Source organism: Salvelinus fontinalis, chromosome 3 (assembly GCF_029448725.1).
Source record: "Salvelinus fontinalis isolate EN_2023a chromosome 3, ASM2944872v1, whole genome shotgun sequence".
In the NCBI taxonomy this organism is placed as follows: Eukaryota; Metazoa; Chordata; class Actinopteri; order Salmoniformes; family Salmonidae; genus Salvelinus; species Salvelinus fontinalis.
In genome coordinates this window covers 22,108,751-22,122,042 of record NC_074667.1, presented here as the reverse complement: position 1 = coordinate 22,122,042, position 13,292 = coordinate 22,108,751, and the positions used below count along the sequence as shown (strand labels likewise).

Below are 13,292 nucleotides of genomic sequence, written 5' to 3'. Positions count from 1 at the left end.
AATGGATACAGTCCTTAGCTGTGGTATATTGGCCATATACCACAAACCCCAGAGGTGCCTTGTTACTATGACCTCGTTACCATCATAATTAGAAAAGCAGACAGTGCAGGGGTGGGTGAACGGAGGAGGAGGACATTACAACTCAAGATGTAGAATCCTAAATGGCATCCTACTCCCTATCATTTCTTAACACTTTTAAAAGCACAATCCACTTGCAGTGAGGCCGCTCAACTAAAAGTAACGCGTTTGCTCTAGATATTACGGTTGGGTGAAAACGTTATGGGGTGTTTTTATGAATTATTGAGTGGCTGATTTCCCTAAATTGTGAATTTGCGTAGAGGGGAAACTACGGAGCAGGGCACAGACACACATCCGGAATCATAATGCCTGAAGGGAGGGCATTCTCCCCATAAACATCGTCATCTTGCCTGACGAGCACATTTTAGAACGTCGAGACATCTTCTTCACTGTGTGGATCTTATTAGTGTTGCGCTGCTCTGCTCATAGGTCAAAAGCACATATTCTATTTCCCAAACACGTACCAAAATAGAACATTCCCATAATGTTTCCTGTTGATTCACACAATACATATGACCTCGGACATGAAAATGGGCATGTAATTTTAAACCCCCTCTGTGTCATGAATCATGACTCATGACGATATGGACTGAACTATATTAAACTAGTTTAGTTTTTCTGTCCAATAACAGCCCATATTCACAAAGCATCTCAGAGTAGAAGGACTGATCTAGGATCAGTTTTGCTTTTTAGATCATCATGATTTGATTGGGCTATATGGACAGGGGGACCTGATCCTAGGGGCTTAGATAGACACTCTTACTCAGACTGTATGAATATGTGCAGTGGACTATGGAAGGCACAAATAAACAACAGTGTAATTAGTTACTAAGTGGCCTTGATTAACTGTCAAATCCTTGCTTGTTTCCTCCATTGCTTTCAAAGCGCATTGGAAAAGAGGATCATGGTCCCTCCCTTGGACCTCCTCCTCCAATGAGCTTTGAGAGGAGTGGAAGAAACAAGTACAGAAGAAGCACGGATTGGACATCTAGCAGGCCTAATATCTTCTGACACAGCCTCAGTGATGACCTTGTTAAGGTAACGTATGTTGTAGGTACCTGTCTTTATGGAGCTCAGTGCTTTCATACTCCAGGAAGACTATCTGCTGTGGGTAGTGGCCACACACCTCGCCGTTGGTGTTGTGGATGACACTGTACTTGTAGTCTCGACCGAAGAGTTCCAAGCAACGCTTCTCTATCGTCTCGACCTGTAAGGCACAAATATACCAAAGTGGTTATTGTTAGTCTATTAGTCAATTTCCCCCTGGGAAAGAAGGAAAAATAGGACGTGTATCTAAATCATGTGGACACAAAGAAGGACAAGTCCACGTATGTTTTTTGTCCCATGTCCAACATTTTATTTCCATCCCCCATGGTTTCTGTCAAGAGTGCGGTGACATTAATAAGAAACTGTATACACAAAAAAAAAAAAGTTGCAATTTTTAAGATTTCCCACTGCCCGTTTGGTCATTTCATCTAATGACATATGAAATATCACTTTTAAGAAAACGAACCAATAAGATGACTGTTTTGTCATTATCCCAGACCCATTAATTCACTGTGTAGCCTGTGTCTATGTCGTCAAAGGAGACTTTGTAAACCAACAATGTATAGGTCTAGCTTCAAATTAAAAATACAATTGTTTCTCTCATGGAATGCGATCCCGGAAACAAGCGCTGTAACATGGACACACAATGCCTTCAGAAAGTATTCACACCCTTTGATTTTTTCCCCCACATTGTTATGTTACAGCCTGAGTTTAAATGTAATCAATTTGAGATTTGTCAATGGCCAACACACAATACCGCATAATGTCAAGGTGGAATTATTTTGTAATTTTTTTTTCTTATTCTAAATGAAAAGATGCAATGTCTCAAGTCAATAAGTATTCAACCCCTTTGTTATATCAAGCCTAAATAAGTTCAGGAGTAAAAATGTGCTTAACAAGTCACATAAATGGCCTCAAGGGCTAACCCCAATTAGTTGACTGGTCGATTCTTTGGTCAATAGTCGACCAAGATTTTCTTTAGTCAAGCAGAGAAACCCGTTTTATTCGCGCCATCTCATCGAATTAATCTATTGCGGAGGCCGAAACTAAACAATGTGGAGGCCGCGGGGATGGCACGGTCCAAGAAGGAGAGTGTGGCTAAGATGCACAGTGCAAGTCACTCTCCAGAATAAACTCTCACACCAATTTGTGCACATTCATGTTTCATAAATGAATTGTGTGAATTGTTTGTGTTTGATTGTTAGTGTCTATTAATTCTCCATTACATATATCACCAAAATCAGAAGGGAAAAAAATGGTTGACCTCCACTGGTCTGGTTCATCTTTGGGAGAAATCCCCAAACGCCTGAAGGTACCACGTTCATCTGTACAAACAACAGTACGCAAGCATAAACACCATGGGACCACGCAGCAGTCATACAGCTCAGGAAGGAAACACGTTCTGTCTCCTAGAGATGAACGTACTTGGGTGCGAAAAGTGCCAATCAATCCCAGAACAGCAGCAAAGGAAGATGCTGGAGGAAGGAAGATGCTGGAGGAAACAGGTACAAAAGTATCAATATGCACAGTAAACCGAGTTCAATATCGACATAACCTGACAGGCCGCTCAGCAAGGAAGAAGCCACTGCTCCAAAACCGCCATAAAAAAGCCAGACTATGGTTTGCAACTGCACATGGGGATAATGATCATACTTTTTGGAGAAATGTCCTCTGGTCTGATGAAACAAAAATAGAACTGTTTGGCCATAATGACCATCGTTACGTTTGGAAGAAATAGGGGGAGGATTGCAAGCTGAAGAACACCATCCCAACCGTGAAGCACAGGGGAAGCAGCATCATGTTGTGGGGGTGCTTTGCTGCAGGAGGGACTGTGCACTTCACAAAATAGATGGCATCATAAGGTAGGGAAATTATGTGGATATATTGAAGCAACATCAAGACATCAGTCAGGAAGTTAAAGATTGGTCACAAATGGGTCTTCCAAATGGACAATGACCCCAAGCTTACTTCCAAAGTTGTGGCAAAATGGCTTAAGGACAACAAAGTCAAGGTATTGGAGTGGCCATCACAAAGCCCTGACCTCAATCCTATAGCAAATTTGTGGGCAGAACTGAAAAAGTGTGTGCGAGCAAGGAGGCCTACAAACCTGACTCAGTTACACCAGCTCTGTCAGGAGGAATGGGCCAAAATTCACCCAACTTATTGTGGGAAGCTTGTGGAAGGCTACCCGAAACATTTGACCCAAGTTAAACAATTTAAAGCCAATGCTACCAAATACTAATTGAGTGCATGTAAACTTCTGACACACTGGGAATCTGATGAAAGAAATAAAAGCTGAAATAAACCATTCTCTACTATTATTCTGACATTTCACATTCTTAAAATAAAGTGGTGATCCTAACTGACCTAAGACCGGAGATTTTTACTGGGATTAAATATCAGGAATTGTGAAAAACAGAGTTTAAATGTATTTGGCTAAGGTGTATGTAAACTTCTGACAACTGTAGATGTGACTGGGGGGTGGTTATACCATTTCTTTCACATGACCCATTAAGTGTCTGAGTAAGCATCTAATAATTATAAAACATTTTACCTGAACACTTTAAAAATTAGATTATGATATTGTGTAAAAATGGTGCCGACAGAGGGCTGCCGTGCTTCTAGCTCTTAGAAAACTTAGCAGTATTTTGTTTTTTAATGTATTATTTCTGGCACATTATTAGCCCAGAAAATGTTTGGGGTTATTACATACAGCCTGGAAGAACTATTGGATATCAGAGCGGCGGTATCTACCAGCACTATGACCAGGAATATGACTTCCCCCAAACAGATCCTTTGTTCACACCCCCTAAGGCAAATTAAATTATTCCAGAGGCCGACCCAAAACACCGCCGGCGGAGGAGAGGTACTCGGAGTGGTCTTATAGTCTGACTGAGGAGGCGCGCACACCACCCACCGCTTCTGAGTATATTACTCGCTAATGTTCAGTCTATGGATAATAAAGTTGACGATCTCAGGGCGAGGGTTTCTTTCCAGAGAGAAATCGGGGATTGTAACATACCGTTTCACGGAAACATGGCTCTCTAGGGATAAACTGTCTGAGTCGGTCCAGCCAGTTGGGTTCTCCAGTTCATCACGCAGATATATAAACATCTCTCCGGGAAGAAGAAGGGCGGGGGTGTATGTTTCATTAGTAACGAATCATGGTGCGATTGTGATAACATACAGGAACTCGTCCTTTTGTTCACCCAATCTAGAATACCTCACAATCAAATACACACTGCCCTATCCCACCTGGACAAGAGGAATACCTATGTAAGAATGCTTTTCATCGACTATAGCTCAGCATTCAACACCATAGTACCCTCCAAGCGCATCATTAAGCTTGAGGCCCTGGGTCTGAACCCCACCCTGTGCAACTGGGTTCTGGACTTCCTGACGGCTGCCCCCAGGTGGTGAAGTTAGGAAACAAATCACTCCACTTCGCTGATCCTCAACTCCGGAGCCCCACAAGGGTGCGTGCTCAGTCAACTCCTGTAACTCCCTGTTCACCATGACTGTGTGGCCAAGCACGCCTCCAAACTAATAATCAAGTTTACAGACGACAACAGTTGTAGGCTTGATAACCAACAATGACGAGGCAGCCTACGGGGAGGTGGTGAGGGCTCGGAGTGTGGTGCCAGGAAAACAACCTCTCACTCAACTTCAACAAAACAAAGGAGATGATCGTGGACTTCAGGAAACAGAGGGAGCATCTCCCTATCCACAGACGGGACCGCAGTAGAGAAGGTCGAAAGCTTCAAGTTTCTCGGTGTACACATCACTGACAAACTGAAATAGTCTACTCACACAGACAGTGTGGTGAAGGGGAAACAGCGACTCTTCAACCTCAGGAGGCTGAATAAATTTGGCTTGGCACCTAAAACCTTTACAGATGCACAATTGAGAGCATTGTGTCGGGCTGTATCACCGCCTGCTATGGCAAATGCACCGCCCGCAACTGCAGGGCTCTCCAGAGGGTGGTGCAGTCCGCCCAACGCATCACCGGGGGCAAACAACCTGCCCTCCAGGACACCTACACCACCCGATGTCACAGGAAGGCCAAAAAGATCATCAAGGACAACAACCACCCAAGCCACTGCCTTTTCACCCCACTATCATCAGTACAGGTGCACCAAAGCTGGGACCGAGAGACTGAAAAAGCTTCTATCTCAAGGCCATCAGACTGTTAAATAGCCAACACTAGCACATTAGAGGCTGCTGCCTATATACATAGACTTGAAATCACGCTTTGCATTAATCATCTCATATGAATATACTGTATCTTAGTCTATGCCGCTCTGACATTGCTCATCCATAAATGTATATATTCTTAATTCCATTACATTACTTAGACGTGTGTATATGTTGTAAAAAAATTACTTGTTAGATATTACTGCAGTGTCGGAGCTAGAAACACAAGCATTTCGCTACACCAGCAATAACATCTGCTAAACACTTGTATGTGACCAATACAATTTGATGCCAAGGACTTGACAGTGTATTTTTACCTGGAATTTATCCTTGCTGTAAAGATATGGGTGGGGTTTAAGAGGGTGTGAACGAGTACTCCAGTAGGTGTACCAAAACATTCAAGGGACAATCTCTCAAAAGTGGGAATACAAGTTAATCAACTTTCAAAGGAAAATTACTTTCTCCATTGTTCCTCAACTTTTTTTTATTTCACCTTTATTTAACCAGGTAGGCCAGTTGAAAACAAGTTCTCATTTACAACTGCGACCTAGCCAAGATAAAGCAAAGCAGTGCAACAAAACAGATTAACAAACAAACGTACAGTCAATAACACAATAGGAAAAATCCATGCATAGTGTGTGCAAATGTAGAAGAGTAGGGAGTTAAGGCAATAGAGGTGAAATAATTACAATTTAGCATTAACAATGGAGTGATAGATGTGCAAGTAGAGATACTGGGGTGCAAAAGAGCAAAAAGATAAATAACAATATGGGGATGAGGTGTTGGGTGTGCTATTTACAGATTGGATGTGTACAGGTACAGTGATCGTTAAGCTGCTCTGACAGCTAATGCTTAAAGTTAGAGAGGGAGATATAAGTCTCCAGCTTCAGTGATTTTTGCAATTCGTTCCAGTCATTGGCAGCAGAGACCTGGAAGGAAAGGCGGCCAAAGGAAGTGTTGGATTTGGTGATGACCAGTGAAATATACCTGCTGGAGCACGTGTTGCTCTGGTGACCAGTGAGCTGAGATAAGACAGGGCTTAACCAAGCAAAGACTTATAGATGACCTGGACCCAGTGGGTTTGGCGACGAATATGTAGTGAGGGCCAGCCAACGAGAGCATACCAGTCACAGTTGTGGGTAGTATATGGGGCTTTGGTGACAAAACAGATGGCACTGTGATAGACTGCATCCAATTTGCTGAGTAGAGTGTTGGAGGCTATTTTGTAAATGACAACGCCGAAGTCAAGGATCGGTAAAATAGTCAGTTAACCTTTTCTCAATAGGGGGTGCTGTTTGCACTTTGTAATAATTTCGTTCCCAAATTAAACTGCCTCGTACTCAATTCTTGCTCGTACAATATGCATATTAGTATTACTATTGGATAGAAAACACTCTAGTTTCTAAAACCGTTTGAATTATATCTGTGAGTAAAACAGAACTCGAGTTGGAGCAATTTTCCTATGAGGAAGTGAGAAATCTGAAATCTGCAGGCTGTTCTGAGGTCGGTTTATTAATTTGCATGTTTTCTATTGGTTGAGATGCACTGCATACGCCTTCCCCTGGATGTCAGCGAAGTGAGAATTGAAATGGAGTTGCTAGGCAGATCTGAGGCCTTATAAATGGGCTGGCAACGTGGGGTCCTCCCTTTCTTCTCTTCGCCATGACGCAAGACAGACCTCAGGATGGCGTTGTAGAAAGCTCCCGTTAAAGCCCTTAGATATATCCGGCTCTGATTTTATTCGATATAGGTGTTAAAGACATCATAATGTTGTTATTTTAAACCGAGTTATATCAGTATATTGCGATTTTCGGGTATTTATTTGTGCTGCGTTCTAGGGAGTTGGACACGTCTGGCCCACATGGCTAATGTTTACTGCTAATTCCAACATTGAAGGCGACAATCTACAACCGAGCAACGATTATTTTGGAAAAAGGACAACTTGCCCAAGATTCTGATGGGAGCTCATCAAAAAGTAAGAACTATTTATGATGTTAATTCGTTGTTCTGTTGAAAAATGTAAAACTCATATTCCGCCATTAATTTCGGTGCAGTCTCGCTTTAACGCACGCTGTATGTCGTAGTAACGTTAATTTAAAAAATCTAACAGCGATTGCATTAAGAACTAATGTATCTTTCATTTGCTGTCCAACCTGTATTTTTTAGTCAAGTTTAGGATTAGTTACTGATTAGATTAGGTGCCTCTCCCAAGATTTCTCCCGACATATTGTTGGCAGCTTGGCTACTATTCTCATTGTATAACCACGATTTGTGCCGCTAAATATGCACATTTTCGAACAAACTCTTTATGTATTGTGTAATATGATGTTATAGGGACTGTCATCTGAAGAAGTTTGAGAAGGTTAGTGAAAAAAATGTATATATTTTGCTGGTTTATTCGTTATCACTATTGTTAGCTTGAATCAATGCTGTTGTGTGGTTGGCTATTGTAGTAAGCTAATATAATGCTATATTGTGTTTTCGCTGTAAAACACTTAAAGAATCGGAAATATTGGCTGGATTCACAAGATCTGTGTCTTTCATTTGCTGTACGCTGTGTATTTTTCATAAATGATTTATGATGAGTATTTAGGTATTTCAATTTGGTCTCTGTAGTTATTCTAGTTGCTTTGGTGGGAGTTGTGATGGTGGCTGCAATGGTAAACTATGATTTATAGCTTTTGAAGATTTTAGAAAGGCAGGTCAGGATGGATATAGGTCTATAACAGTTTGGGTCTACAGTGTCACCCTCTTTGAAATGGGGGGGTAACCGCGACAGCTATCCAATCTTTGGGGATCTCAGACGATACGAAATAGAGGTTGAACAGGCTAGTAATAGGGGTTGCAACAATTGCGGCGGAAAATGTTAGAAAGAGAGGGTCCAGATTGTCTAGCCCAGCTGATTTGTAGGGATCCAGATGTTGCAGCTCTTTCAGAACATCAGCTGAAGTGTATGATATACAATTTTGTAGCACTGAGTCTCTACTTTTATCCAATGTAAAAAACACAATTTCATAAGCCCGAATCGAGGTGGCGGGTCACAAATTTGCCCATTTGGGGATCTGAGAGTATTTCTGATTGGCTTGACGGACCACCACTGATGAGCTGTGGAGTTTCTCAAAGTAATGTTTTCTTCACCTCAAACAGCAAGCAAACAAAGTCTGTTTTTACATCCATTGATAATGACAATAGTTCCTCAGTGCATTTGGAGAGAAAAGAAATTCAGCTCTCTCACTTTCGATAACCACTCAGCGTGAAAGGGAAAAATGTCATGCTGTGATCCAGTGGAAACGTCATAAAAATAGGCCTACCTGATTACTTCTTATCCTTTACATAAAAAGCCTACAGCTGTGTCTGTCCAGAGCTCACTGGCATGGGAAACTGAGGATCCAGGATATTTTATACAATGTTGCAAGTTTCCTGGTATGCGCTTTGGGTCAGACAAAAATGTGTTGATCTAATGTTTCAATTTCGTTGCAGACAGGCCATGCGTAGCCAATGTGATAGGATATGAACTTTAAAACAGGATATTCTCTACCTGCAGGCTGCAATGTTTTTATTTGCAGGCTTTATATGCTTTTTACATAGTCGGCAATGGCAATAGAAGTTACTTTTTAGGTTTGTATCATTTTCATTTAGATAGAATTTTCATGAACCACATGACAATCATATTAAGATACGAAGACGTTACTATATATTAAATGAAACCGTTCCGCAAATTTTTGCATCTTGAGTCAGCTGTGTCCTATTTCATCAAACAAGCTCAATGCATATATAGTTGCATATGTACGGTGTGTCTAGATATGGAAAAATACACATTTAAAATTTCAACCAATCGATTGGTCGAAAGAACAGACAACTCTCAGTCAACCAATATTTTTTTTTGGGGGGGGGGGGGGTCAGGGACAGCCCTAATGGAATCACTCTGTGTGCACTGTTTGATGGAGAGTTTAACATGATTTTTGAAGGACTACCTCATCTCTGTACCCCACACATACAATTATATGTAAGGTCCCTCAGTCAAGCAGTGAATTTCAAACACACATTCAACCACAAAGACCAGGGAGGTTTTCCAATGCCTTGCAAAGAAGGGCACCTATTAATAGATGGGTCAAATGTTTTTGAAAAGCAGACAGTGAATATCCCTTTGAGCATGGTGAAGGTATTATTAATTCCACTTTGGATGGTGTATCAATTTAGTCACTACGAAGATACAGGCGTCCTTCCTAACTCAGTTGATGGGGAGGAAGGAAACCGCTCCGGGATTTCACCATGAAGCCAATGATTACTAGAACAATTAGAGTTTAATGGCTGTGATAGGAGAAAACTGAAGACGGATCAACACCGTAGTTACTCCACAATACTAACCTAAATGACAGAGTGAAAAGGAAGCCTGAACAGAATAAAAAAATATTGCAAAACATGGATCCTGTTTGCAACAAGGCACTAAAGTAATACTGCAAGAAATGTGGCAAAGTAATTCACTATCCTGAATACAAAACGTTGTGTTGAATTGGATTTGCTCCAAACATATTACTGATTATCACTCTCCATTATTTCAAGCATAGTGGTGGATGCATCATGTTATGGGTATGCTTGAAAATCAGTAAGAACTGTGGAGTATTTTTAGAATAAGGAAAGAAAAGGAATGGAGCTAAGCACAGAAAAAATCCTATAGGAAAACCTGGTTCTGGCTGCTTTCCACCAGGACACTGGGAATTCATCTTCCAGCAGGACAATTACCTAAAACACATAGCCATATATACACTGGAGTTGCTTACCAAAAAGAGAGGGAATATTTCTGAGTAGCCGAGTTACAGTTTTGACTTAAATCTGCTTGAAAACCGATTGCAAGACTTGAAAATGATTGCCTAATAATGCTCAACAATCAATTTGACAGAGCTGGGAAAAAAATGTAAAGAATAATGGGCTAATGTTGCACAATCCAGGTGTGGAAAGCGCTTCGAGACTTACCCAGAAAGACTCACAGCTGTAAATCGCTGCCAAAGCGATTTACAGCTGGAAACATGTATTGACTCAGGGATGGGAATATGTAAATTACATATTTATGTATTTAATTTTAATACATTTGATTTCTAGATTTCTAAAAACATGTTTTCACTTTGTCATTATGGGGTATTGTGTGTGAGAAAAAAATATTTAAATCAATTGTGAATTATGGCTGTAACACAACAAAGTATGGAGTAAGCCAAGGGGTATGGATACTTTAAGGCACAGCATGGCTGTGTGGGTACACCGAACCTAACCCTATCAAGGTGTGCATCAATTAAAATATTTTGTATTGTAAAAATTATTTCACGCAGATATGAAACATGTTAATGTTTCGACCGAGAGTCAGGGATCTTTAACAAAAACTCCACACTACCGAAGATGCCTTCGTTCAACGACTTGTGTAATGCAATTTGAATGGAGAGTCGTGTTCGAGGGTTTATGGTACACCATCTCTGGGAAAATACATAGCTAAAGCTGGGCTATTATATGACATGCAGAAATTATGATAATACAAAAATATGCATGTTGAGGACCTCTAACTTACCCGTCGGGAGACTTCTTTCGCTCTGTACTGTGTCTTCGAAAACAAATCTATCAAATCCGCTATTTCTTCGCTCTTTCTGCCGGACAACGTTAGTCCGGAGGCCGTTAGGCTCCCAGACACAGACGGGGATGCAGCCATCATCGTGCCGCGACCCACCTTGGGCTCTATCCGAACTCGTCCGCCCTCAAACACCGCAGCACATTGGGAACGGGAAGAGCCACCAGGCCATCCCTTCCCAGCCAGTTTATTTCTGACTGCCCGCTTGAAGGGGCCGGGGCCGGGTATTTTCCCTGAATGCAGGGCACCGCCGGGTTGGAACCCTCTACAAACAAGGACGTCTAGCTAAACTTTCCAGGCAAAACTGGCCAGGCAAGAACGCTGTAGCTAACGTGGCTAACTAAGCCGGAGGAGGTGGATTTGGTTGACTAACGTTACCTAACTTTATCTAGTTAACTTAGCTCATTTTAGAACGTATCCACGCTCCAAGATAAAACCACCACATTACCAAAAGTTAGCCTTTAAAATGTAATGTAGACAATCACCCAGCTGACTTGTTTGTAGTCCTTGCCCTCATCACACGTATGTTTGGTGTTGACAGAGTAATACTAACGTTACGAGCTTCAATCATGTAGTCCGGGGGCCTGCCTCAGGAAATCTCAAGGACTCCTGGCCTAGTCACGCGTTTCCTCAATGTCACGTCTTCATTTCCGCTAGGCAAAGATGACAAAAAATATGAATGTTTCCTAAACGATTAATTCCGTAGCTGCAGGGTTTCAAATGCGTATTTGTTGTTCTCGATCAAAATCACACGAATGTGCAAGTGTTGAAATCCGTGATCTGTCTCAAGAAACAAGTGGTAAACAGGAAGTTGAAACCAGCACGTGACCACCATCGCCCCCTGATAATGACGTACGGCACTCAATTCTTAAACGCTCATTAATTAACAGCCAATTGTCAATTCAAGTGGGACTTTCTTACATAAACCACAGATTTGCAATAAAGTGTGATATTTTAAGTTCATTAAGTCAGGATTCCTATTTGACTCAGCCACGTCTCCGTTTTAGGGAGGGATCAGCTTTAATATTGCAGATAGATTGTTGCTTCCATCAGCGTAATTGTCTGCATCATTTCCAATCCCCCATAATTTTGGGGGGTAAATATATCTTTCTAAAAACAAACACACATACACATACCCATATACATATATACATAAACATTCATACATATACACATATATATACTTACATACACATACATATATGCATACATACATACATATACAGAGTTTTTTTAGAATATACCTTAATTATTCTCGCAAACCCTACCATCCCTCGCTCAATTGGAGTAAACTAATAAACAATAACACTTAGGCTTCTACCTTCAATTTATACATACTATACACATTTTACAGACACAATCTATTTTACAATAGTTATATTTTGTTTGTTTTTAGTCCTGGCCTTCCTCTATTTCTGATGTCCATCCAGTTTAATTTCTATTTGTAACTGTGCTATTTCACAAAATTTCTGAACCTATATACATTTTGCAGACGCTGTATGTTTTACATTTTTTATCTTGTTGTTATTAGTCCCACCCTTCAACTCCATTCAACCCCTTCCCATCTATCTCTTAACACCATCCATTTTGGATTTCCATTTGCCATACATTTTTCAACTGTGCTGTGATGCTTCACAAAAGACTGAACCTTTCTATTCTCATTGCTTCTACAGATTGTAAATTAAAGATAAACATTTTTGCTAAAATAATTATTATACTATTGATCGATTGACTATGACTTTTCAAATCACCCAGCATTGCTATCTGCAGCGTTAGTTCTAGGTAAATGTTGCAATTCTTCAGCCATTCCTGGACCTGTGACCAAAAATGAGCTACATATGGACAGTACCAAAATAAATGATCTAATGACTCTGCCTCCTTGCAGCAAAATCTGCAGAGTTGGGAAGATTGTATCCCCCATATATATAACATTCTATTGGTTGCAAGAATTTTGTATAATAATTTAAATTGAAAAATTTGACGTTTTGAATCCAGTGTTGTTTTGCGTGTCAATTCATAAACCACGTGCCATGGAATCAGTACATTGAAAATCTCTTCCCAACTATTTAGAAATGTATATGGCACAGCCGTCATTTTTTTGGTCCTTAAATGAAACTGGTATATATTTTCATTTATCACAATTTTCTTTAACCATTTTTGGTCTTTAATGCAGGGCCGACAGACAAGTTCCTTACTTTCTCCCCCTTCCACTTGCCTCTTCCATTTTTGTGGTAATGCTGCAATTAGTTGGTTGTAATTTTGGGTAGAGCAGACATTTCCATATGTCTCTGTTAGCTGCATGTGTGACATAACTCCACCAGTCCTATTTATGATATAATTTACAAAGATTATACCTTTT

At 40.7% G+C, this 13,292-nt stretch overlaps 1 protein-coding gene across 2 annotated transcripts in view; it reads right to left on the bottom strand.

The window, feature by feature from the left end:
- Window positions 1-11,781, bottom strand: part of LOC129841093 (myotubularin-related protein 14-like) — a 51,031-nt gene extending 39,250 nt beyond the window's left edge. For both annotated transcript variants that reach the window (XM_055909192.1, XM_055909201.1), the window contains exons 1-2: window positions 10,877-11,781; window positions 1,137-1,285 (exon numbers count right to left, since the gene is read on the bottom strand). In XM_055909192.1, the coding sequence (XP_055765167.1) occupies window positions 1,137-1,285; window positions 10,877-11,017 (290 nt within the window). In that variant the 5' untranslated portion in view covers window positions 11,018-11,781. The remainder of the gene's footprint in view (window positions 1-1,136; window positions 1,286-10,876) is intronic.
- Between the last annotated feature and the right edge of the window lie 1,511 nt (window positions 11,782-13,292).